The 27,155-nt window shown below is 38.4% G+C and overlaps 1 protein-coding gene across 2 annotated transcripts in view; it reads right to left on the reverse strand.

Annotated features, from left to right (window-relative positions):
* Nucleotides 1–27,155, reverse strand: part of camk1b (calcium/calmodulin-dependent protein kinase Ib) — a 171,818-nt gene that overhangs the window by 139,209 nt on the left and 5,454 nt on the right. The window contains exon 2 of one of the 2 annotated variants that reach the window (XM_061922645.1): nt 20,517–20,529. The exons of the other annotated variant lie outside the window; for it this stretch is intronic. Within the exon in view, the coding sequence (XP_061778629.1) occupies nt 20,517–20,527 (11 nt within the window). The 5' untranslated portion in view covers nt 20,528–20,529. The remainder of the gene's footprint in view (nt 1–20,516; nt 20,530–27,155) is intronic. 2 annotated transcript variants of the gene reach the window in all.

Consider the following 27,155-nt stretch of genomic DNA (forward strand, 5'->3'; position numbering starts at 1 on the left):
CTCATTGACATCCCACTGGGTTGAGTTTTTCCTTGCCCTTATGTGGGATCTGAACAGAGAATGTCGTTGTGGCTTGTGCAGCCCTTTGAGACACTTGTAATTTAGGGCCGTATAAATAAACATTGATTGGTTTATTGATTGAATTTTCCTCTGGATTTCATTATTAAGTATGAACGAGAATGTTTTAATGTAGACACATAGAATCATCTTACTGCTGTGATTATATGCATCAAGTGTTAATGGCAAAACCTCCAGATATACATCGTGTATCGTGACATGGCCTAAAAATGGAAATATTTTTTTTTAAAAAGCCGTATCGCCCAGCCCTAATTTCAACGCAAAAATGTTATTTTTTTTCAATTTACAGTCATATGCTGTAAGAACACCATAAAATATATTGTCACTACCCATTTGATGGATAGTTTGCTGGAAATTCTTAACTCAAGCAGACATTTAAGTATCTTTATTAATGTTAGAAAAGTATGATAATATAGCTGAGCCGGAAGGCAAAGCTCTCAATTTACCGGTCGATCTACGTTTCCATCCTCACCTATGGTCATGAGCTTTGGGTCATGACTGAAATGAGTTTCCTCCGCCGTGTGGCGGGGCTCTCCCTTAGAGATAGGGTGAGAAGCTCTGCCATCCGGGAGGAGCTCAAATTAAAGCCGCTGCTCCTCCACATCGAGAGGAGCCAGATGAGGTGGTTCGGGCATCTGGTCAGGATGCCACCCGAACGCCTCCCTAGGGAGGTGTTTAGGGCACGTCCAACCGGTAGGAGGCCACGGGGAAGACCCAGGACACGTTGGGAAGACTATGTCTCTCGGCTGGCCGGGGAACGCCTCGGGATCCCCCGGGAAGAGCTAGACGAAGTGGCTGGGGAAAGGGAAGTCTGGGTTTCCCTGCTTAGGCTGTTGCCCCCGCGACCCGACCTCGGATAAGCGGAAGAAGATGGATGGATGGATGGATAATATACTGTAATATTTGTTGCAATACTGTATACTATTAAAGTTTAAAAAGGTATGAAATTTCAAGCAGTACATTTTTTTTCTGTCAAAATGAAAATAAGTGAGAAAAAAAGTAATTTATTGATGGATCATTTCCAGGTGTTTGTGGGCCAGATCTGGCCCCCGGGCCTGGAGTTTTGCACCTGCAACCTAAATGATTACCGCCAAATGTGTGGTTTTCTTTTCTGTTGGTTTTAGAAGTTGTCTGTGTGGTGTCACCATAACAGGACGAGGGCAAAACCTTTGATAACAACAAAATAATTGGAAATGTTACTTGAACGTTGCTAAAGTGGCATGCACATATCTGCTCTGGCTGCTTAGAGCAACACTTTGACCGTTTTACAATTGTGACTGTTATACCCTCGGGATGGCTACCAAATACTGTACATGTTTTTAAGTACTGGCCGAATACCATTGGTACAATTGGGTATCAAATCACGTCAAATCAAACGGTGCCGTATTTCGTTACCTTTGTTGCATGTGACGTTGTAGACTCAGCACTGGCTTAAACGCTTGGCGGGGAAACAAGCGACAAAGCCTGTCTCTAATGAATGTTGCAATTGTGCATGCCGACAAGCAAAGCATGCCTGATAGAGCGGGCTCCACTTTTCTTAACGTCCTAGCTTGATGCTAATCTATATGGGTTTTGCCATTTACATGCTATGGATTAGTAGGGCTGTGAATCTTTGGTTGGATTCTCGATTCAAAATCTATACTTTTTTTTATAACATTGGGTGCCAGTTCTATGAGTAACTACATTCCTCCATAAAATACATCAACAGTTCTGATAAATTACTGTATTACTTAAAAGAAAACTGGTTTTGTTTAATAAAATTCTACCCAAACATTTAATAAAGTCAAATACATATAAAGCAACAGGAGAATTATCCATCTTAAGTAAATCTGTACAACAGATGTAGATCCAAACAGGTGTCAAAATCAAGACCCAGGGGCCAGATGTGGCCCGTTACTTCATTTTTTTTGGCCCTCAAAAGCCTGGAAATAATATGGATCAATAAAGTACCGTAACTTTTCTTACTAAATGTATTCTTTCTTTCTATGTTGGGAGGGGGTAAAAAAATATGTACTCCATGTAATCGCAAATGATGTTAACTTAAATGTTGTCTAATTGTGCAAAAATATGTGATCAAACATTCAAACCATTTTTTAAAATAGAAATGAATACTAGTAATAATGATTTCAAAGCAAATTATCCATCAAATTGTGAAATGTAAAAGAAGCAATAGATTTTATGGTAAAATTGTGAAATTTACAGTGTTTTTTACAGCCTTTTTCTCTTACTGTAATAAACTGTGGTGTCGTTTTGGAATTTAAAGTAATATACCGAAAAATCTACAGTTGTTAATTTGCGGTATTAAAAAAACAAACAAACTGGCTGCTCAGGTGACAAAATGTTACTGTAAAATTGCAATTTCTTTTCATTTACAGTAAAAAAACAAAAACAAATGTACATACTACAGTAAAATTCTGGCAACTCAGCGGCCTTTTTTTACCATAAAAACAGCAGTACTGTTTTTGTATATACAGTAATATACGCTACATTTTGAGGTGAAATTATGCAACTTACCATATTTTTTTACATTTTAGTTTGAAAAAAATCGACCAATAAAATGCAATTAATATAATAATATAAATAATATTATTCACTGTGTAATATATTATTCACCGCCCCTCTGGGGCCAAACATAACTGCAATGTGGCCCTCAGTGAAAACGACTTTGATACCTCTGATCTACATTAACAACATCTACATCATGATTTGTAAGAGTGGCTGGACAGGACAGATTGGAAATTTAAAAACAATTAAAAAAGAATGTTTACATTTTTTTATTGATTAAGGATTGCTACAAATAAAAATTTTGATTAATCTAAAAATCAAAACCCCAAATTTCTAGTAGACATGGTCTTTTTTTTTTACTCATTTTCTCCTCATCTGTTTCACCATCTCGAGCGCAGAAATGTGCATCGCCCATTTTTATTATTTTTGTTGTTATTATTTATTATTAATATTATATTTACATAATTATAAAAAAACATAATCGAAATCAAAATCTGATTAATTGTCCAGCCATGGATGAGACCAGGATTATTATTTTTTAATAAAATCCTAAAGCGGTCGTATCATACAGTTTAGGACAGGGGTCTCAGACACGCGTTATTTTGCGGCCCCACCTTAATATGAAAGTTTAATATTAGTGCGGCCCGCAAGTTTTATATGAATGGCGCTTGACAGCGTTGTGTGCGGAGCTGAAGGAATCTACCAATCACGGTGTGGTATATGGCTCTCGAGGGCCGAACATTCACGTCACTTGTGTGATGCAAGCAGAGAAACGTTTTACCACTTTTCCACTTGACCCGCACTCTCTCTCTCTCTCTCCATTTCTCTATGTGTGTGCGTCTCTCTCTCGCTCCCTCCCCCAGCGACGCTGTAAACCAAGGGCGTCAAACTCTGGCCCGCGGGCCGAATTTGGCCCGCCATGCAATTTCATTTGGCCCTTGAGGCAATATCAAATTAACATTAGAGCTGGCCCGCCGGTACTATACAGCGGCAGAGCCGCTGTAACACTGCATTCGCCGCTAATACTCATACTCGCCAACTCTCCCGATTTTCCGACCATTCTCCTGAATTTCTCCAGATATTGGGGGCGTGCCTATAAGGCACTGCCTTTAGCTTTGTCTACAATATGTTGTCACGTCCGCTTTTCCACCATACAAACAGCGTGCCGGCCAAGTCACATGATGTATGCGACTTATACACACACTTAACTGAATGCCAGCATACTTGCTCAACAGCAATACAGGTCAAAATGAGGGTGGCCGTATAAACAACTTTAACACTGTTACAAATACGCGCCGCACTGTGAACCCACACCAAACAAGAATGACAAACACATTTCGGGAGAACATCTGCACCGTAATACAACATAGACACACCAGAACAAATACCCACAATCTCCTGCAGCACTAACTCTTTCGGGACACTACAATATGCACCCCCCCCGCTACCACCTAACCCAGACCCCCAACCCCACCCATCTCATTGTTATTTTATTTTAAGATTTATTAGCCTGTGGAAAAATTTAATGTTGTTACCTCAGAAGGCTGCAAATAGAAAAGAGGCATTAAATGTTTTATTTAAATTTTATTCATTTTACCATTGATGTTTTTCCGGGTTTTTTTTTGATAGTTGATTTTGCACTATTAAGTTATATAATTATTGCTTGTTCCATATTCAGTGGTAAAGCAAATCAGTGTAGCAAACTGAGCAATAATTAACAATTTATTAATGCACTTTCTCTTGCTACTTCAAGGCTTGAATGTTTGATTCATTCATTATTGTTATTTTATTTTCAAATGTATTATTAGCCTGCGGAAAAAGTTTATTTTGTTATTTACCTCAGAAGGCTGCAAATAGAAAAGAGTAATTCAATTTTTTAATTTTTTTTTATTTGATATACCATTGATATTTTTTGTATTATTATAATTATTATTGTTATTTGAAACTGGATTTTGTATGTCACTAAAGTTATATAAGCCTTGCTTGTTCAATATTCTATCCAAAACTTGTTTGGGTCCCTATTAAAAGGTTAATTTGTTCAACCTTGGCCCGTGGCTTTGTTCAGTTTTAATTTTCGGCCAACTCTGTATTTGAGTTTGACACCCCGGCTGTAAACAGTCCGGGCCAGGGAGACGAGCGGTCTGGGTAGCTTCCGAAGAACTCCGTCAAAGGACCGCGCAACAATACAAAACTGTGGTGAACTGAACCCCAGCGCTGATACTCCGACAGGGAGTCGCTGGGCGAAATCGGACATGTAACACGTTAGTCGTGATGTTAGCCAGTTTGGGGCTTATTTGTGCTACCACTCCCTCTCTGCCCCCTCCAAAATGGCTCTTTCAGTGTCTGGGTTGCCTACACCTGCGTTAGTGGAAAAGCGGCAAATGAGTGAAAGCCACAGAAAACGTTGCCATGAAGACAGGGGTTTTCTTACGTGCCTGGCCGCAGTCACACCGCGACACCTGTCCGTCAGTAATAACAGTCCCCGATAACATGGGCCAATTCAAACCGTTATTAGTTTATGCATTGTTTAATTTGCATTGCCTCACACGATGAACACTACATATATTTCGACAAACCCCGTTTCCATATGAGTTGGGAAACTGTGTTGGATGTAAATATAAACCGAATACAATGAATTGGAAATCATTTTCAACCCATATTCAGTTGAATATGCTACAAAGACAACATATTTGAAGTTCAAACTGATAAAAAAATTTTTGATAAAGTTGAGGAATGCTCATCAAACACTTATTTGGAACATCCCACATGTGTGCAGGCTAATTGGGAACAGGTGGGTGCCATGATTGGGTATAAAAACAGCTTTCCAAAAAATGCTCAGCCTTTCACAAGAAAGGATGGGACGAGGTACACCCATTTGTCCACAACTGCATGAGCAAATAGTCGAACAGTTTAAGAACAACGTTTCTCAAGAAATTTAGGGATTTCAACATCTTCGGTCCATAATATCATCAAAAGGTTCAGAGAATCTGGAGAAATCACTCAACATAAACAGTGGCCGGAAACCAACATTTAATGACCGTGACCTTCGATCCCTCAGACGGCACTGTACCAAAAACCGACGTCAATCTCTAAAGAATATCACCACCTGGGCTCAGGAACACTTCAGAAAACCACTGTCACTAAATACAGTTTGTCGCTACATCTGTAAGTGCAAGTTAAAGCTCTACTATGCAAAGCAAAAGCCATTTATCAACAACATCCGCTGCCGGCTTCTCTGGGCCCGAGATCATCTAAGTTGGACTGATGCAAAGTGCAAAAGTGTTCTGTGGTCTGACGAGTCCACATTTCAAATTGTTTTTGGAAATATTCGACATTGTGTCATCCGGACCAAAGAGGAAGCGAACCATCCAGACTGTTATCGACGCAAAGTTCAAAAGCCAGCATCTGTGATGGAATTGGGGTGCATCAGTGTCTAAGGCATGGATAACTTACACATCTGTGAAGGCACCATTAATGCTGAAAGGTACATACAGGTTTTGGAACAACATATGTTGCCATCTAAGCGCCGTCTTTTTCATGGAGGCTCCTGCTTATTTCAGCAAGACAATACCAAGCCACATTCAGCACGTTTTACAACAGAGTGGCTTCGTAGTAAAAAAGTGCGGGTACTTTCCTGACCCGCCCGCAGTCCAGACCTGTTTCCCATCGAAAATGTGTGGCGCATTATGAAGCATAAAATTGAACGAATGAAGCTTACATAAAACAAGAATGGGAAAGAATTCCACTTTTTGTGCGCTCGCTATCCCGGTACTTTCCCGGCTATTATTAACCGACGACCGTGTTGCTATAGGGAGGAAAAGCGTAACAACACACATTGCGGCAATAACATTATTCTCCATGTGTCGGCTAAATACAAATATATTCCACAACCCCAACATGTCTTTTTCAAAGCCTGCAGTGAAGAGAACGGTAAGTGATGAGCGAAGAAAATTTCAGGAAAAGTGGGAGATGCAATATTTTTTTGTTGAGCACAGGGGCACCCAGTCTTATTTACAGAGAGAAAGCCGCGGTGCACAATTCTCATTTTGTTCATTTATATTTTGATTTTATTTTATGTTGAAAATAAAAATAAAGAAATTGTAAAATATTTTTTTTAAGGAATATTTTTTTTAAGAAATATTTTCTTGCGGCCCAGCCTCACCCACACTGCATCCAGTGCAGTGGCCCCCAGGTAAATTGAGTTTGAGACCCCTGGTTTAGGAGAAGACGCAACCGTGACACATGCCAATGAAGGATTGCTGTTTAAAACTCGGAAACTCCCAGACTATTCAAAAAATTGCCGCAAATATTGAAAAAGGGAACAAAAAGTAAACTTTTTTTATTTATTTTTTTTGTAGCAACATGGTTGCTAACGTTTTGGACAGTACCAAAGGCAAAGGGACTTTTGTGTGCGAGCATGTGCGTGTGTGTTGACATTTAAGAGTGCTGTAATGTTGTTGTGTTATTTGGATTAAAAATAACACAACAGAAATAGGGTATAAAATAGAGACTTTTGTCAGGGCTAGAACCCATTATTCAAGTTTACATTGATTCTTATGGGGAACTCTGCCTGCGATGAGGTGGCGACTTGTTCAGGGCGTACCCCGCCTTCCGCCCGATTGTAGCTGAGATAGGCGCCAGCGCCCCCCACGATCCCAAAAAAGGGAATGAGCGGTAGAAAATAGATGGATGGATGGGGAACTCTGCTTCACTAGATGAACTTTTTGATTTGTGAACAATGTTCAAGGACCAATTAAGTTTGTAAATCGAGAATCCACTGTATTTGCAAATGACACTCAGGTGTGTAAGAAATCAAGATACAACTAGACATCACAAATATCCGTATCAGTTCACAGGCAAATGAAAAACTGAGATTTTTTTAATAATATGCAAAAGAACATTTTTACCACATTTGATTTAGATTTTTTAGATTTTTATTAAGGTTCCCCATTAGCAGGTTGCCACAACAACCCACTAGTCTTCCTGGGGTCCACAAACTCAATACAATCACAAGTAAAAGCATATAATTATAACCACACAATACATATAACAAACTAGAGTACCAAGAATGTGTACCAGATGACCAGATACCGTGCTTGGTTCAAATGTGAAAGGTACCCATCCCTACCAGTAACTGACTGTTTTTCCACCTTTTTTGATCAGTTTTCAGTAATGCCAGTTGGCAGTTATGCTAGTATGGTTTACTTAAAGGGGAACATTATCATCAGACCTATGTAAGCGTCAATATATACCTTGATGTTGCAGAAAAAAGACCATATATTTTTTTAACCGATTTCCGAACTCTAAATGGGTGAATTCTGGCGAATTAAACGCCTTTCTATTTATCGCTATCGAAGCGATGACGTCAGAAAGTGACGTAACCTAGGTAATAAAGCCGCCATTTTCTCAAACACATTACAAACACCGCGTCACAGCTCTGTTGTTTTCCGTTTTTTCGACTATTTTCTAGAACCTTAGAGACATCATGCCTCGTCGGTGTGTTGTCGGAGGGTGTAACAACACTAACAGGGAGGGATTCAAGTTGCACTACTGGCCCAAAGATGCGAAAGTGGCAAGAAATTGGACGAAATTTGTTCAAAACACGAGGGTGTGGGGAAAGCTGACGAAATGGTCAGTCGTTTGTTCCGCACACTTTACCAACGAAAGCTATGCTACTAAAGAGATGGCAAGATTGTGTGGATATCCTGCGACACTCAAAGCAGATAAAGTCAAATAAATCTGCCGCCAGACCCCCATTGAATGTGCCGTAGTGTCTGCACATTTTACCGGCGATGCTAAGGCAGACATGGCACAGAGATGTATGGATAATCTGCAGATTAATTTCCAACGATAAAGTCAACGAAATCACAACAGTGAGTTTTGTTGATGTTGTTGACATATGTGCTAATCAGACATATTTCGTCGCGGCATGACTGCCAGCTAATCGATGCTAACATGCTATTTAGGCTAGCTGTATGTACATTTGAAACTATATTTACATCCAGCATTTCCCTCTACCCACATTTAATGCCAAACAAACACTTACCAATCGATGGATTTAAGTTGATCCAGTGTCACAAGATGCAAAACCTCCGATCGTTGGTCTGCACATTTTACCGGCGATGCTAAGGCAAACATGGCCGAATAGCATCAATAGCTATTGGCTCAATAGCTTCAGTTTCTTCTTCAATTTCATTTTCGCTATCTGCCTCCATACTCCAACCATCCGTTTCAATACATGCGTAATCTGTTGAATCGCTTAAGCCGCTGAAATCCGAGTCTGAATCCGAGCTAATGTCGCTATATCTTGCTGTGCTATCCATATTGGCATCACTGGATGACGTCACAGGAAAATGGACGATGGCTTCACAGATACGGAAAATCAGGCACTTTAAAGCTTTTTTTAAGGATATTCCGGGATGGGTAAAAATGTTTAAAAAACTTCAAAAAATAAAATAAGCCACTGGGAACTGATTTTTATTGGTTTTAACCCTTCTGAAATTGTGATAATGTTCCCCTTTAATATTTTCAAGGTTTGCATGGTTTTGTCTAGTAAATCAGATTGTTGATTTTGGGAGAAATAACTAAAAAATCCTAAACTTTAGGTACTTTAATTTGAGTTCAAGCTAAATTAAATAAGTAAGTAACCTTGAATAAAGACATAGTTTATAGCACTTGAAATCATTATGTTGTGTAAACTTACCATTGCTTGTCACCAGTACTTAATCATGAGTCCTCCTAATTAAATTTCTTAAGTATTCTAAACAAACAATATTTTAGTTACTTGAATTAAAGTGAAATAGTACTTAACATGAAAATGATTTGTTAATACAACATAGGGGTGTCCCAATACCAATATTTTACCAAAATGTATTTCAATACTTTAAAACTTTTCTAAATAAAAGGGACCACAAAAACTGGCATTATTGGCTTTATTTTAATTTTTAAAAAATATTGTAAGGTATACAAATTTTTCCTATTGTAAGTTTGTCCCAAAATAAAATAGTAAACATACAAGACAACTTTTCTTTTGTTAGTAAGTAAACAAACAAAGGCTCCTAATTTGTCTGCTGACATATACAGTAACATATTATGTCATTTCTCATTCTATTAGTTTGTCAAAATTATGAATTATGAACTACTTGAACATTTACTGTTAATATCTGGTTATTTTCCGTTTCAAATGGTTCTATCTACACTTCTGTTAAAATGTAATAATCACTTATTCTTCTGTTGTTTGGATACTTTACATTAGTTTTGGATGATACCACAAATTTAGGTATCGATCCAATACCAAGTAGTTACAGTATTAAAAAATTGGTCATATTCAAAGTCCTCATGTATCCATGGATGTACTTTCTGAGTTCATACACATAGTATAAATTTTAAAATAACAAAAAATATTTGGCGACCATAAAAAATATCAATATGATTATTGTAGTATTGACTAGATACTCGACGTAATTACAGTGGATGTCAGGTGTAGATCCACCCATGGCGTTTCTTTACATTGAGGAGCGTCAGCTTTTGTTAGCGGAGACGGTGAGCTATTGTAACCTCCTACGGTGTGTAGTGAAGCATGTTTAGCTATTCCTCGTCCTGCAGGGATGATACTTGTAAGAAACGTACTTTATTTGTCGCCATGGAGGTGAGGATTAGTGATTTAGGAGTAGCTAAAACACCCGGATGGACGTTAGCCGCTAGCTAGCCAGCCACGTTTCAAAGCACCTCTTTTTAAGCAACGTTTTTAGGTAAGGTTAAAACTAATTTGGATTTTACAGTGAGGGTGTGATCAAATGATTTTATGATGAACCATTGAAGTTGTTATTGTTGATATTCAGGGTAAAAAAAAATAGGCTAGCTGTGCGCTAAAGCATTGATTTTTTTTTATACTTTGATCCTGTAACTTGACATGAAACATCTCTTATCTAAGGTCTGTAAGCTTGTGTTCTTGTAATTTGCACCCGATCCTAGAGAATTTCTTATCTTCGTTCAGGTATTTATGATCCCTTCGAGTGGAATTTGACAATGGAGAAGTCCCAAGCTGGTATCATAAGTCAACTTTAGTTCAGGGATTTTGAAGTTGTTGTATTTCCAAGGATGATGCGCACGCAGAGTTAAATCTAGGACTCAGACGTCTGTCCTCAACCAGTAGAGAATCGTCACATCATCATCTTTGGCGACTAAAATAGGCTGTTTTGTATCAGTGTGCCTCACTCCTCCTCCGTTCTTGCTGCTTGCCTGGCAACTATGGTACTTCTCAGTCCGTCCAAGACGATGACACATTCGGTTTGTTCCTAGACCATAACAACATCACTGGTAATCATCTCCCAATGAGTCCCTTTTGTGTACATAAAGAATTTAGTACTCATTTGCAGGCTGTCTTGTATTATTCGACCGTTAATAGAGCGTGTTCTAGCAGAGGTTCATCGGTTCCACATCACATGTGTCACACATACTGTAACGCCCTCACCCGCCGCAGCTTGATAGGTATCGTCATGGAAACGCAAAAGGCACTGCAATTGTATTTAAGAGTGCAAATTGTTTTAGAGGATGTGTGCGGCTAGGGATGCAAATCATTGGGTGACTTTCGGAGCTAACTCGCACACAATGGCGACACATGTGTTGGGTTAACAGAACTCATACGCACAGCAGGAAGTACGTCAAGTGTGACACAAAATCTGGCACCACACTTTAATCTTTACCAAATACCAGAACAGACAACCTCCCCCTTTTTACCTTTTACATACATACATATATATATATATATATATATATATATATATATATATATATATATATATATATATATATATATATATATATATATATATATATATATATATATGAATATATATATATACAGTATATATATATACAGTATATATATATGAATATATATATATATACATATATATATATATATGAATATATATATATACAGTATATATATATACAGTATATATATATGAATATATATATATATACATATATATACATATATATATATATATACATACATATACACTGTATGTATATATGTACATATATACATATATATACATATATATATACATATATACATATATGTACATATATATACATATATGTATATACATATATATTTATATATATGTGTATATATATACACATATACATACACACATACATATAAATATACACATATATACAAATATATATACATATATATGTATATATACATATATATACGTATATATACATATATATACATATATATGTATATGTACATATATATACGTATATATACATATATATGTCTATATATATAAAATATATATATATAAATATATATGTATATATATATATATAAATAAATATAAATATATATATATAAATAAATATATATATATATATATATATATATATATATATATTTATTTATATATATATTTATATTTATTTATATATATATACATATATATTTATATATATATATTTTATATATATAGACATATATATGTCTATATATATATATATATATATATATAGACATATATATGTATATATATATATATATATATATATATATATATATATATATATGTATATATATATATACATATACACTACCGTTCAAAAGTTTGGGGTCACCCAAACAATTTTGTGTTTTCCATGAAAAGTCACACTTATTCACCACCATACGTTGTGAAATGAATAGAAAATAGAGTCAAGACATTGACAAGGTTAGAAATAATGATTCGTATTTGAAGTAAGATTTTTTTTCATCAAACTTTGCTTTCGTCAAAGAATCCTCCATTTGCAGCAATTACAGCATTGCGGACCTTTGGCGTTCTAGCTGTTAATTTCTTGAGGTAATCTGGAGAAATTGCACCCCACGCGTGCTTCTAGAGGCCGCTCCCACAAGTTGGATTGGTTGGATGGGCACTTCTTGCGTATCATATGGTCAAGCTGCTCCCACAACAGCTCAATGGGGTTCAGATCTGGTGACTGCTCTGGCCACTCCATTACCGATAGAATACCAGCTCCCTGCTTCTTCTCTAAATAGTTCTTGCACAATTTGGAGGTGTGTTTTGGATCATTGTCCTGTTGTAGGATGAAATTGGCTCCAATAAAGCGCTGTCCACTGGGTATGGCATGGCGTTGCAAATTTTACCCTGTACAAATCTCCCACCTTACCAGCACCAAAGCAACCCCAGACCATCACATTACCTCCACCATGCTTAACAGATGTCGCCAGGCATTCTTCCAGCATCTTTTCAGTTGTTCTGCATCTCACAGACGTTCTTCTTTGTGATCCAAACACCTCAAACTTGGATTCATCCGTCCACAACACTTTTTTCCAGTCTTTCTCTGCCCAATGTCTGTGTTCTTTTGCCCATCTTAATCTTTTTCTTTTATTGGCCAGTTTCAGATATGGCTTTTTCTTTGCCACTCTGCCCTGAAGCCCAGAATCCCGCAGCCGCCTCTTCACTGTAGATGTTGACACTGGTGTTTTGCGGGTACTATTTAATGAAGATACCAGTTGGGGACCTGTGAGGCGTCTGTTTCTCTAACTAGAGACTCTAATGTACTTATCTTCTTGCTCAGTTGTGCAACGCGGCCTCCCACTTCTTTTTCTACTCTGGTTAGAGCCTGTTTGTGCTGTCCTCTGAAGGGAGTAGTACACACTGTTGTAGGAAATCTTCGATTTCTTAGCAATTTCTCGAATGGAATAGCCTTCCGTTTTAAGAACAAGACAAGACTGTCGAGTTTCAGATGAAAGTTCTCTTTTTCTGGCCATTTTGAGCGTTTAATTGACCCCACAAATGTGATGCTCCAGAAACTCAATCTGCTCAAAGGAAGGTCAGTTTTGTAGCTTCTGTAACGAGCTAAGCTGTTTTCAGATGTGTGAACATGATTGCACAAGGGTTTTCTAACCATCAATTAGCCTTCTGAGCCAATGAACAAACACATGGTACCATTAGAACACCGGAGTGATAGTTGCTGGAAATGGGCCTCTATACACCTATGTAGATATTGCACCAAAAACCAGACATTTGCAGCTAGAATAGTCATTTACCACATTAGCAATGTATACAGTGTATTTCTTTAAAGTTAAGACTAGTTTAAAGTACAGTGCTTTTCCTTAAAAAATAAGGACATTTCAATGTGACCCCAAACTTTTGAACGGTAGTGTATATGTATAAATTCAATTGTGAGAAAGTTATTACATAAGATTATGCAATCCTATTGGATACAAATTTGGGAATAGCAAGATTAGCTACACACGTTACCGTATTTTTCAGAACCTAAGGTGCACTTGCATTCCTTTAATTTTCTCAAAAATTGACCGTACGCCTTATAACCCTTATTTATGTATTAATTCTGGTTGTGCTTACTGACCTTGAACCAATTGTATGTGGTACACGGTGTAAAAGTGACACCAGCAGATAGCAGTCACACATAAGAGATAGGCGGAGACTGCATGTTGATGCATGTCGCTCAATAAATGACGCTAGGGACGGCGAGGCGATGTTGGGAGAGTGGCCGTGCCAGCAACCTGAGGGCTCCTGGTTCGATCCCCACCTACTACCAACTTCGTCACGTACGTTGTGTCCTTGAGCAAGATACTTCACCCTTGCTCCCTCCTGATGGGTTGTGGTTAGGGCCTTGCATGGCAGCTCCCGCTATCAGTGTGTGAATGGGTGAATGTGGAAGTAGTGTCAAAGGGCTTTGAGTACTTCGAAGGTAGAAAAGCGCTATACAAGTATAACCCATTTATATATGACAGAGAACTTAGTGTGTCTGCTTCACAATACGAAGGTCCTGAGTAGTCGTGGGTTCAATCCCGGGCTGGAGTTTGCATGTTCTCCCCGTAAATGCTTGTGTTCCCTCCGGGTACTCCGGCTTCCTCCCACTTCTAAAGACATGCACCTGGGGATAGGTTGATTGGCAACACAAAAATTGGCCCTAGTGTGTGAATGTGAGTGTGAATGTTGTTTGTCTATATGTGTTGGCCCTGCGATGAGGTGGCGACTTGTCCAGGGTGTACGCCGCCTTCCGCCCGATTGTAGCTGATATAGGCACCAGCGCCCCCCGCGACCCCAAACGGAAAAAGCGGCAGAAAATGGATGGTTGGATATATATATATATATATATATACAAACCCTGTTTCCATATGAGTTGGGAAATTGTGTTAGATGTGAATATAAATGGAATACAATGATTTGCAAATCCTTTTCAACTCATATTCAGTTGAATGCACTACAAAGACAAGATATTTGATGTTCAATCTCATAAACTTTTTTTTTTGCAAATAATAATTAACTTTGAATTTCATGGCTGCAACACGTGCCAAAGTAGTTGGGAAAGGGCATTGTTACCACTGTGTTACAACACATTTTCTTTTAACAACACTCAATAAACGTTTGGGAACTGAGGAAACTAATTGTTGAAGCTTTGAAAGTGGAATTCTTTACCATTCGTGCTTGATGTACAGCTTAAGTTGTCCAACAGTCCGGGGTCTTGTTGTGGTATTTTACGCTTCATAATGCGCCACACATTTTCAATGTGAGACATTGTAACACGTGGCTTGGCATTGTTTTGCTGAAATAAGCATAGACGTCCATGATAACGTTGCTTGGATGACAACATATGTTGCTCCAAAACCTGTATGGACCATTCAGCATTAATGGTGCCTTCACAGATGTGTAAGTTACCCATGCCTTGGGCACTAATACACCCCCATACCATCACAGATGCTGGCTTTTGAACTTTGCGCCTATAACAATCCGGATGCTTATTTTCCTCTTTGTTCCGGAGGACACCACGTCCACAGTTTCCAAATATAATTTGAAATGTGGACTCGTCAGACCACAGAACACTTTTTCACTTTGCATCAGTCCCTCTTAGATGAGCTCGGGCCCTGCGAAGCTGGCGGCGTTCTTTTGTGTTGGCATTCGATTTGCATAGTAGAGTTTAACTTGCATTTACAGATGTAGCGACCAACTTTAGTTACTGACAGTGGTTTTCTGAAGTGTTCCTGAGCCCATGTGGTGGTATCCTTTACACACTGATGTCGGTTTTTGATGCAGTACAGCCTGAGGGATCAATGGTCCGTAATATCATCGCTTACGTGCAGTGATTTCTCCAGATTCTCTGAACCTTTTGATAATTTTACGGACTGTAGATGGTAAAATTCCTAAATTCCTTGCAATAGCTCGTTGAGAAATGTTGTTCTAAAACTGTTCGACAATTTGCTTACAAAGTGGTGACCCTCGCCCCATCCTTGTTTGTGAATTACTTAGCATTTCATGGAAGCTGCTTTTATACCCAATCATGTCACCCACCTTTTCCCAATTAGCCTGCACACCTGTGGGATGTTCCAAATAAGTGTTTGATGAGCATTCCTCAAGTTTATCAGTATTTATTGCCAACTTTCCCAACTTCTTTGTCACGTGTTGCTGGCATCAAATTCTACAGTTAATGATTATTGTCAAAAAAAAAATGTTTATCAGTTTGAACATCAAATATGTTGTCTTTGTAGCATATTCAACTGAATATGGGTTGAAAATGATTTGCAAATCATTGCATTCCGTTGATATTTACATCTAACACAATTTCCCAACTCATATATATATATATATGTATGTATATATGTGTATGTATGTATATGTGTGTCTATATATATATATATATATATATATATATATATATATATATATATATATATATATATATATATATAGACACACATATACATATATACACATATATATATATATATATACACATATATATATATATATATATATATATATATATATACATACATATATACAGTATACATATATATCTTAATTGGGAAACAATTAAGGTATGTAGAAGAATATTTACTAAATATTTCGTATTGGTATATATCTGTGATTTATAGTCTGCTGCGGCTAATATATGGAAGAACATTTTTTTTTCTTCTAAAGTTTTGTGGGTGCGGCTTATATATCGATGGCGTTTCTGGATGTTGTTGATAAATGGCTTTCTCTTTACATAGTAGAGCTTTAACTTGCACTTACAGATGTAGCGACAAACTGTATTTAGAGACAGTGGTTTTCTGAAGTGTTCCTGCGCCCATTTTGTTATATCCTTCAGAGATTAATGTCGGTTTTAGATACAGTGCCGTCTGAAGGATCGCAGGTCACAGTCCTTCAATGTTGGTTTCCGGCAATGCCGCTTAAGTGGAGTGATTTCTCCAGATTCTCTGAAACCTTTTGATTATATTATGGACCGTAGACGTTGAAATCCCTAAATTTCATGCAATTGCACTTTGAGAAACGTAAGCGGTAGAAAATGTATGGATGGATTTTTGTTCTTAAACTGTTTGACTATTTGGTCACGCAGTTGTGAACAAAGGGGTGTACCTTGCCCCATCCTTTCTTGTGAAAGACTTAGCATTTTTTGGGAAGCTGTTTTTATACCCAATTATGGCACCCACATGTTCCCTATTAGTCTGCACACCAATGGGATGTTCCAAATAAGTGTTCGATGAGCATTCCTCAACTTTAACAGTATTTATTGGCACCTTTCCGAAATTCTTTGTCACGTGTTGCTTGCATCAAAGTCTAAAATTAATGATTATTTGCAGAAAAAAAACATGTTTATCAGTTTGATCATCAAATAGGTTGTCTTTGTAGCATATTCAACTAAATGTGGGTTGAAAACGATTTGCAAATCATTGTATTCCGTTTACATTTACATCTAATACAATTTCCCAATTCATATGGAAACTGGGTTTGTACGTCAACGCTGCAAAAACTGAAATCTAAGTAAGATTAAATATCTCAAATAACGGTGATATTTGCTTATTTTCTCACTGATAGGATAATTCTTCTCACAAAGCAGATTTTATGTTTGAGTGTTTTACTTGTTTTACGGGTTTGGTCCTTAATTATTTCAGTAAGATCTTACAGCTTGTAGTTGAGATTTTATGACCTATATTGAGTAAAACATGCTTGAAACGAGAATATCAACTGATGCAAAGGTGTGTCATCAACACTCAGAAGTATAAAAATACTTTTTAAAGTAATAATTTCTTACTTCACCGCTGAAAAAAAAATCATCATGCCGAGCGCATATCATTATGTCGAGATAATGGCACTAGCATTTACTTAATTTAAGAATATTTAAAAGGTCTCTTTTTTTTCTTCCAAGAAAGGTGCACTTGTTATTAGTGAGAATATACTTATTTTAAAGGTATTTTGGGGTTCATTGAGGTTAGCTAATTTTACTTTTTTTGGAAAGTCTTGGCCAGCCAAATTGTCTTGTTCTATTGGCAGATAATTTTGCTTCGTTCAAAATACCCCTAACTTTTGTATTTTTTGTTGTTGTTTTTGAACACTGACTTTTTACAGTGCATGGGGAAGAAGCTGTTTTCCTCCAGGAGAACTCACATTTACTACCTCATAGTAAAGTGTGCAGGGTCCATTTTTGAAACCTACATCAAACACGTCACGGGTTTGAAGTCCTGCAGTAAAACTAACTGAATGATTGAGTAACTCCGTTTTTGCTTCACTTCTCTTTTTCAAGTCATTGCAAGTCAGTTCACTTTTTGAAAGCACATTTTTAGACTTGGCTGAAAGTTGTGAGACAGAAAATACGGGGAAAGAGGAAATAACATCCAAATGAACGGCCGCCTTAAAACTTGACTTTACTATCTTTAAAATGAGTGTAGTCAACTAAAAACGTGGTTTAATATATTAAGTATGGTACTTAAATATAACAATTTGATCCATTAATATGTAAATATTAATTACTGCAGAACAAATTAATTTCCAAACTTAAATAATAACCACCAATAATACCAAAAACCAATAATAGACCAAATAAATGTTACACAGACCACTTAACTTATTAGCAGTAAAACTGGAAAAAAAAAAATCTCAGGTTTGTCTACGTTTATATTTTCATACTTTACACTATTTTGTTACACTTTATTAACAAATTATTTTGAGAAGAAACGCTATCGACGGTTATACTTCCAGTTCAAGGAACAAAACAAGACATATATATTTTCAACACCCAGCACCTGCTGTGAGCAAACTCGTCCAAAAGATAGCGCCAAAGAACAAACAATAGCACACCTTTAGCTGCACCGTTTTATAAGCCACAAGGTTCAAAGCATGGGGGAAAAGTACTTAGTTTATTAATCCCTGGGCGGGATTTTTTTTTTTTAATTTCTAAATAGCGGTTTAAGGTCCGGTATGAAATATTTTTAAAATGTTTTGTACATAGCTTAATTGTTTCCAAACTGTGTCTGTCACACGGCAGTAAAACAGCTGATCGAACAAAACAGAAGTCATCGTCATGGACCCACGAGCTGTGGAAGCTCGCTCTCCAATCAGCTAAACAGACTCAATAATTCCACTGTGACGTTTCGGTGAGTTTACAAAACGGAAACAATACAAAAAAAGAATGCTATCTAAATGTAATAATACTAACATACTTGTAAACGCGTTAGCATATTCGCTAATGCCAATAACGCTAACTTAATTAAAATTACTTTGGCACGTACAAAAACCCCCCTACAGACGTCACACATGGAACAGTTTAGTCAGTATAATTTGTTTTCGTTATATTGTATTGCTTGGAGTGATGAATGACAGATTATTTTTGGCAGAAACACCATCGACTGTTATACTTCCGGTTCAAGGAACAAAACAAGAAATACATATTTTCAACCCACAGCACCTGCTGTGAGCAAACTCGTTCAAAAGATAGCGCCACAGCACAAACAATAACACACCTTTTCAGTGTCTATACAAAACATTATGGCTGTTCAGGGAGAAAAATCCATAAATTGGCTGCACCGTTTTATAAGCCTCAATGTTCAAAGTATGGGAAAAAAGTAGATAGTTTATTAATTCCCGGGCGGGATTTTTTTTTTACAATTTTTTTTTTAAATAGCGGCTAATAGGTATGAAATATTTTTTAAATGTTATTTATATAGCTAAATTGTTTCCAAACTGGGTCTGTCACACGGCAGTAAAACGGCTGATCGAACAAAACAGAAGTCATCGTCATGGACCCAATAGTTGTTCATGCTAGCTCTCTAATCAGCTAAACAGACCTCATAATTCCACTGTGACGTTTTGGTGAGTTTACAAAACTGAAATAATACAAAAAGAATGCTGTTGGAATGTAATAATACTAACACACTTGTAAACGTGTTAACATATTCGCTAATGCCAATAACGCAAGCTTAATTCAAATTAGGACGGCACGTACAAAAACACCCCTACAGACATCACACGTGGAACAGTTTAGTCAGTATCATTTGTTTTCGTTATATTGTATAGCTTGGAGTGATGAATGACAAAATATTTTGAGCAGAAACACTATTGACGGTTAAACTTCCGGTTCAAGGAATAAAACAAGAAATACAAATGTTCAACCCCCAGCACCTGATGTGCGCGCCACAGCACAAACAATAACACACATCTTTAGTGTCAACAAAATATTATGGCTGTTGGGGAAGAAAAATCCATAAATTAGCTGCACCGTTTTATAAGCCTCAAGGTTCAAAGCATGGGAATAAAGTAGATAGTTTAATACTCCCCGGGCGGGATTTTTTTTTTACAATTTTTTTTTTTTTAATGTGATAATCTAAATTAAATTAAAATGTGGATTGTTTGAAAGCACTCGTTTAAATATATTTATTTTTGAATTTCTGGCAACAGAATAATTAGCTGGGACTGAAAAGTGGTTAAATATATTGTGGGGGGAAAAAAATAGGAAAAGTCACATGCGGGTGTCATCAGAGCACCGTTGGCGTCCTCTGGTGAAGCAAAGCTGCTCGCAATCGGGGAAGGCTCGGGGTCAGAAGACGTCCAACATGGCAAACACATGCAACACACAACCTAGCTGGAGGTGGACACGTAAAGAGTGACTGTACTCACTGGTTTCCCATTCCTGTGACGAGCAGTGGACAGAAGACACACACACACACACACACACACACACAATAACACAATGACGTGTGCGCTGTTTGACTGCAAACATTATTACATCACAGACATACACGCCAAACATTTACATAGCGGATATTTGTGGTGTAACCTGTGCAAATATTTGTCATATTATTTCATATTTGAGCAGACAATGGTGGCACATTGCCAGACTCTGAGTCAGTAAGGAACATACAGAAGTTCTAATGAATCCTTTCCCGTCAGAAAAGTCACCCAACCAGCTTTGTTTCCAAAGAAGTTCAAGTTGTTAACTACAGCTGTACTTTGCAAAATGTGGGATGATATTCTAAGAACACCTCTGCTCACATTTAAAAAAAGGGTCATAATATGATTGTTTTTCTACATTTAAAACACTTCCTTGTGGTCTACATTTTTTTCACCAAGTACCACCTGAGAAACACTTCCAAGTACCACCATAATGTCCAACATTAAAATACAGTAGCGTTGTGGGCCTAAGTATTCATTACAAACAAGTTAGAGGCTTTATTTAACAAGTATATTTAATAGTTTGCCCACTGTAACATTACACACAGTTTGAACAGTAACACTCTGAATATATAATTAAGTGATTCTTTTGGCGTACTACTAAAATCTTGGACTTAGATTGGTCACATCTAGCCTCAGACTTAGATTGGTCACACCGAGTCCCAGACTTAGATTGGTCACACCGAGGCTCAGACTGAGATTGGTCACACCGAGTCTCAGACTTATATTGGTCACACAGAGTCTCAGACTTAGATTGGTCACACCGAGTCTCAGACTAAGATTGGTCACACCGAGTCTCAGACTTAGATTGGTCACACAGAGTCTCAGATTTAGATTGGTCACACCGAGTCTCAGACTTAGATTGGTCACACCGAGTCTCAGACTTAGGTTGGTCACATCGAGTCTCAGCCTTAGGTTGGTCACACCGAGTCTCAGACTAAGATTGGTCGAATCGAGTCTCAGACTTAGATTGGTCATATCGAGTCTCAGACCTAGATTGGTCACATCTAGTCTCAGACCTAGATTGGTCACATCTAGTCTCAGACCTAGATTGGTCACATCTAGTCTCAGACCTAGATTTGTCACATCTAGTCTCAGACCTAGATTAGTCAAATCTAGTCTCAGACCTAGATTGGTCACATCTAGTCTTAGACTTAGATTGGTCACATCTAGTCTTAGACTGGTCACATCTAGTCTTAGACTGGTCACATCTAGTTTTAGACTTAGAATATACCAAATGATTGCCCTGAGAATACCACCTGGATAATTGTGAACATCCATCGACATATTCCCTGCGGCTGTCGATTATTTTAGTAATGGAAAAAATTATTAATTTATTTTGTTCGATTATTGTAGTAATTGGAAAAAACACCCTATAGTCTCAATGCGTACTTTAGCAAAAACATGCTAGCCATAACCTTCGTAGTTTGTTTTTTTGAATAACCACGCATTAAAAAAATTTGACTTATTTTGGTAACCCAATGTATGTGTTCCTACTGTTAAGTTACATTTGTGGGTTATTTTATAAAGAGAAATAAATTTTCTGGGTTACAGGGCAGCCATTTTAACCCAATTTCTGGGTTTTCAAGGTTATGCACAAATTATGGGTTATTTTTCAGAGAGTAACCCATTTTTGGGTTAGAGCAGTGGTGTCCAAAGTGCGAACCGGAGACCACTTTGGCCCGTAGCTTGTTTTTTATTAGCCCGCGAAACATTCTAAAGCATGGGTGTCAAACTCTGGACCGCGGGCCAAATTTTGCTCGCCGTGCAATTTGATTATGCCCTTGAGGCAATATCAAATTAACATTAGAACTGGCCCGTCGGTACTATACAGCGACAGAGCCGCTGTAACGCTGTATTCGCCGCTAATACTCATACTTGCCAACCCACCCGATTTTCCAACCATTCTCCTGAATTTCTCCAGATTTCCACCCGGACAACAATATTGGAGGGGTGCATAAAAGGCACTTCCTTTAGCGTTGTCTACAATATGTTATCACGTCCGCTTTTCCGCCATACAAACAGCGTGCCGGCCAAGTCACATATTATATGCGACTTATACACACACTTAAGTAGTGCCACGCATACTTGCTCAACAACCATACAGGTCAGACTGAGGGTGGCTGTATAAACAACTTTAACACTGTTACAAATATTTGCCAGACTGTGAACCCACACCAAACAAGAAAGACAAACACATTTCGGGAGAACATCCGCACCGTAACACAACATAAACACAACAGTAAAAAATACCCAGAATCCCTTGCAGCACTAACTCTTTCGGGACGCTACAATGTACACCCCCCGCTACCACCAAACTCCGCCCTCCACCCCCAGACCACACCCATCTCATTATTAATTTATTTTAAGATTTATTAGCCTGTGGAAAAATGTAATGTTGATATTTACCTCAGAAGGCTGCAAATAGATAAGAGGCATTCAATTTTTTATTTAAATTGTATTTATTTTACCATTGATGTTTTTTCGTTTGTTTTTTGAAAGTTGCTTTTGCACTATTAAGTTATATAAGTGTTGCTTGTTCCATAGTCAGTGGTAAAGCAAATCAGTGTAGCAAACTGAGCAATAATGAACGTTTTATTCATGCCCTTTTTTCTTGCAACTTCAAGGCTTGAATGTTTGATTCATTCATTATTGTTATTTTATTTTCAAATGTATTATTAGCCTGTGGAAAAAGTTGATTTTGATATTTACCTCAGAGGGCTGCAAATAGAAAAGAGACACTCAATCTTTATTTAAATTTTATTTGATATGCCATTGATATTTTTTTATTATTATTAATATTATTTGAAACTCAATATTGCATGTCACTATATAGTTGTATAAGCCTTTGCTTGTTCAATATTCAATGCAAAACTTGTTTGGGTCCCTATTAAAAGGTTCATTTGTTCAACCCTTGGCCCGCGGCTTTGTTTAGTTTTAAATTTTGGCCCACTCGGTATTTGAGTTTGACACCCCTGCCTTAGCAGAAAAACTGCCCCAAAACATGATGTTTCCACCCCCATGCTTCACAGTAGGTATGGTGTTCTTGGGATGCAACTCTGTATTTTTCTTCCTCCAAACACGACGAATTGAGTTTATACCAAAAAGTTATATTTTGGTTTCATCTGACCACATGTCATTCTCCCAATCCTCCGCTGTATCATCCATGTATCCATTTTGGTATAAACCCAACTCGTCGTGTTTGGAGGAAGAAGAATACTGAGTTGCATCCCAAGAACACCATAACTACTGTAAAGCATGGGGGTGGAAACATCATGCTTTGGGGCTGCTTTTCTGCTAAGGGGACAGGACGATTGATCCGTGTTAAGGAAAGAATAAATGGGGCAATGTATCGTGAGATTTTGAGTCAAAACCTCCTTCCATCAGTGAGAGCTTTGAATGGTTGACCAAATACTTATTTTCCACCATAATTTACAAATAAATTCTTTAAAATTCCTACAATGTGAATTCCTGGATTTTTTTTCACATTTTGCCTCATTTGTAGGTATATTTGAGCTCATTTAGTTTCCTTTAAGTCCTCATAATTAGATTTATATCCCATGACACACTATGTGTATGTAATATGGCTTTTAATTTTTTGCGGCTCCAGACGGATTTGTTTTTGTATTTTTGGTCCAATATGGCTCTTTCAACATTATGTATTACGGCAGGGGTGTCAAACTTAAATACGGAGTGGGCCAAAATTTTAAACTGAACAAAGCCGCGGGCCAAGGTTGAACAAATTAACCTTTTAATAGGGACCCAACCAAGTTTTGCATTGAATATTGAACAAGCAAGGCTTATATAACTTTATATTGATGTGCAAAATCATACAGTTTCAAATAATAATGAAAAAATATAAATGGCATATCAAATAAAATTTTAATAAACATTGAATGCCTCTTTTCTATTTTGCAGCCTTCTGAGTTAAATATGAACACAAACTTTTTTCCACAGGCTAATAATACAGCGGAAAATAAATTAACAATAATGAATGAATCAAACATTCAAGCCTTGAAGTAGCAAGAGAAAGTGCATGAATAAAAAGTTAATTATTGCTCAGTTTGCTACACTGATTTGCTTTAACACTGAATATGGAACAAGCAACGCTTATATAACTTAATAGTGCAAAATCAACTTTCAAAAAACAAACGATAGAACATCAATGGTATATTAAATAAAATAAAAATGTAATGCCTCTTTTCTTTTTGCAGCCTTCTAAAGTAAATATCAACATTAACTTTTCCACAGGCTAATAAATTTGAAAATTAAATAACAATGAGGTGGGCGGTGTTAGTGGTAGCAGGTGTGTATATTGTAGCGTCTTGGAAGAGTTAGTGCTGCAAAGGATTCTGTGTATTTGTTCTGTTGTGTTTATGTTGTGTTACGGTGCTGATGTTCTCCTGAAATGTGTCTGTCATTCTTGTTTGGTGTGGGTTCACAGTGTGACGCACATTTGTAACAGTGTTAAAGTTGTTTATACCGCCACCCTCAGTGTGACCCGTATGGCTGTTGACCAAGTATGTGTTACGTAACTTGGAGAGTGGATCCCAAGGATGCAGAGACGTAGAATGATATAGTAAATTCTTCCTTTATTTAGGTGGAAGTGGAACGTAGCCAAAATAAACAAAAAGCGATGGTGGAAATACAAAACACACCATGAATAAATAACTATATCAAACAATCAAAATTTGAACAGAAAACGCTAGACGAAGCTAGGATATAAAATAAGCAAACCTGAGAGGAGCACAAAAACAGACTTGAAAGACTGTAGGTTTGTAGGATGCCAAGACACGTGTGAGAGTACTTGCAGTGGATACAAAGTTCCGGCCCTGACAGGCCGTCAGCACCCAGACTAAATAGCCCACCTAATCAGCTTTCAGGTGTGCATGATTGCCCAGCGTCAGCTGCACTCCAGACTGTGGGCGAGAGTGAGAGTAAAAACATGATGTGCAAAACAACACAGAAAAACATGAAAAATACAGTTTACCACAGTACCCCTCCCCTCAACGGACGCCACCTGGCGGCCTACCTGGCTTGTCTGGAAATCGAATATAAAAATCCTTAATCAAATCTTTATCTAAAATAAGAGACTTTGAAACCCATGACCGTTCCTCTGGACCGTACCCCTCCCAGTCTACCAGGTATTGGAAACCTCTACCTCTTCTTTTCACATCCAAGATTGTGTTAACTGTGAAAGCTGGGTGACCCTCGATCAACCTGGGTGGAGGGGGTGGTACCTCGGGAGGACTGAGCGGGCTGGATGAGACAGGCTTGATGCGGGAAACGTGAAACACTGGATGGCACTTGAGAGACCTTGGGAGGCGGAGCTTGACTGCAACACGGTTAATAATCTTGACGATTTGATATGGTCCAACGAACCTGGGAGCCAGTTTCCTAGAGTCGGTGGCAAGTGGTAAGTCCCGAGATGATAGCCAGACCTCCTGTCCCAGCTGGTAGTTTGGGGCTGGAGTGCGATGTCGGTTGGCTAAAAGTTGGTTCCTGGCTGATGTCTTCTGTAGTGCTGCCCTGGTGTTGCGCCAAGCCTGGTGAGCTCGACGCAGGTGTGCCGTAACGGATGGAACGTCGGCCTTAGACTGGTTAGAAGGAAAAAGAGGTGGTTGGAAACCGTAGGTGACGTGGAATGGCGACAAGCCTGTGGCAGAACTGATGAGGGAATTGTGAGCGTATTCGATCCATGGAAGGGTCTCAGACCAAGTTGAGGGTTGTTGATGACAAGTACACCGAATTGCCGCCTCCAGGTCTTGGTTGGTCCGTTCAGTCTGACCATTGCTCTGTGGGTGGTAGCCGGAGGATAGGCTAGGAGAGGCCCCCAGTGATTCGCAGAATGCCTTCCAGACGGCCGAGGAAAACTGTGGCCCTCTGTCAGATACCACATCAGAGGGGATGCCGTGCAGCCGGAAAGCATGAAGTACTAATAGTTGGGCTGTTTCGAGGGCTGAGGGTAGTTTGGGGAGACCCACAAAATGGGCCATCTTTGAGAACCGGTCCACAATGGTCAAAATGGTGTCGTTACCTTCAGAGGGAGGCAGTCCTGTGACAAAGTCCACAGCAATGTGAGACCATGGGCGGGAAGGGATGGGTAATGGATGTAATAGTCCTGCCGGGGCCTGGTGGGATGCTTTGTTCCGGGCGCAGATCCGACATGCTGCCACAAAAGCCTTAGTGTCCGCCAAAATGGATGGCCACCAAAAGCGCTGGGAGAGGACGAAGCCAGTGCGACGAATACCTGGGTGGCAAGCAATCTTGGACCCATGTGCCCAATCCAGAACGCTGGGGCGGAGCCGAGGAACCACAAATAGCCGACCTTGTGGACAGCTCCGAGGTGATGTGTCCGACCTTAGGGCCTCTAGGACTTGCTGCTCGATGTTCCACTGAAGTCCCCCGATGATGTGTCTTTGTGGGATGATAGGTTGAGGTGAGGAGTTCTCAGATGACGAAGAGTATAGACGGGACAAGGCGTCAGGTTTCCCATTCTGAGAACCAGGTCGGAAAGTGATGACAAAATTAAAACGGTTCAGGAATAGCGACCACCTGGCTTGGCGTGGGTTCAGTCTTTGTGCG

This window comes from Nerophis ophidion, linkage group LG16, assembly GCF_033978795.1.
Source record: "Nerophis ophidion isolate RoL-2023_Sa linkage group LG16, RoL_Noph_v1.0, whole genome shotgun sequence".
Classification (NCBI taxonomy): Eukaryota; Metazoa; Chordata; class Actinopteri; order Syngnathiformes; family Syngnathidae; genus Nerophis; species Nerophis ophidion.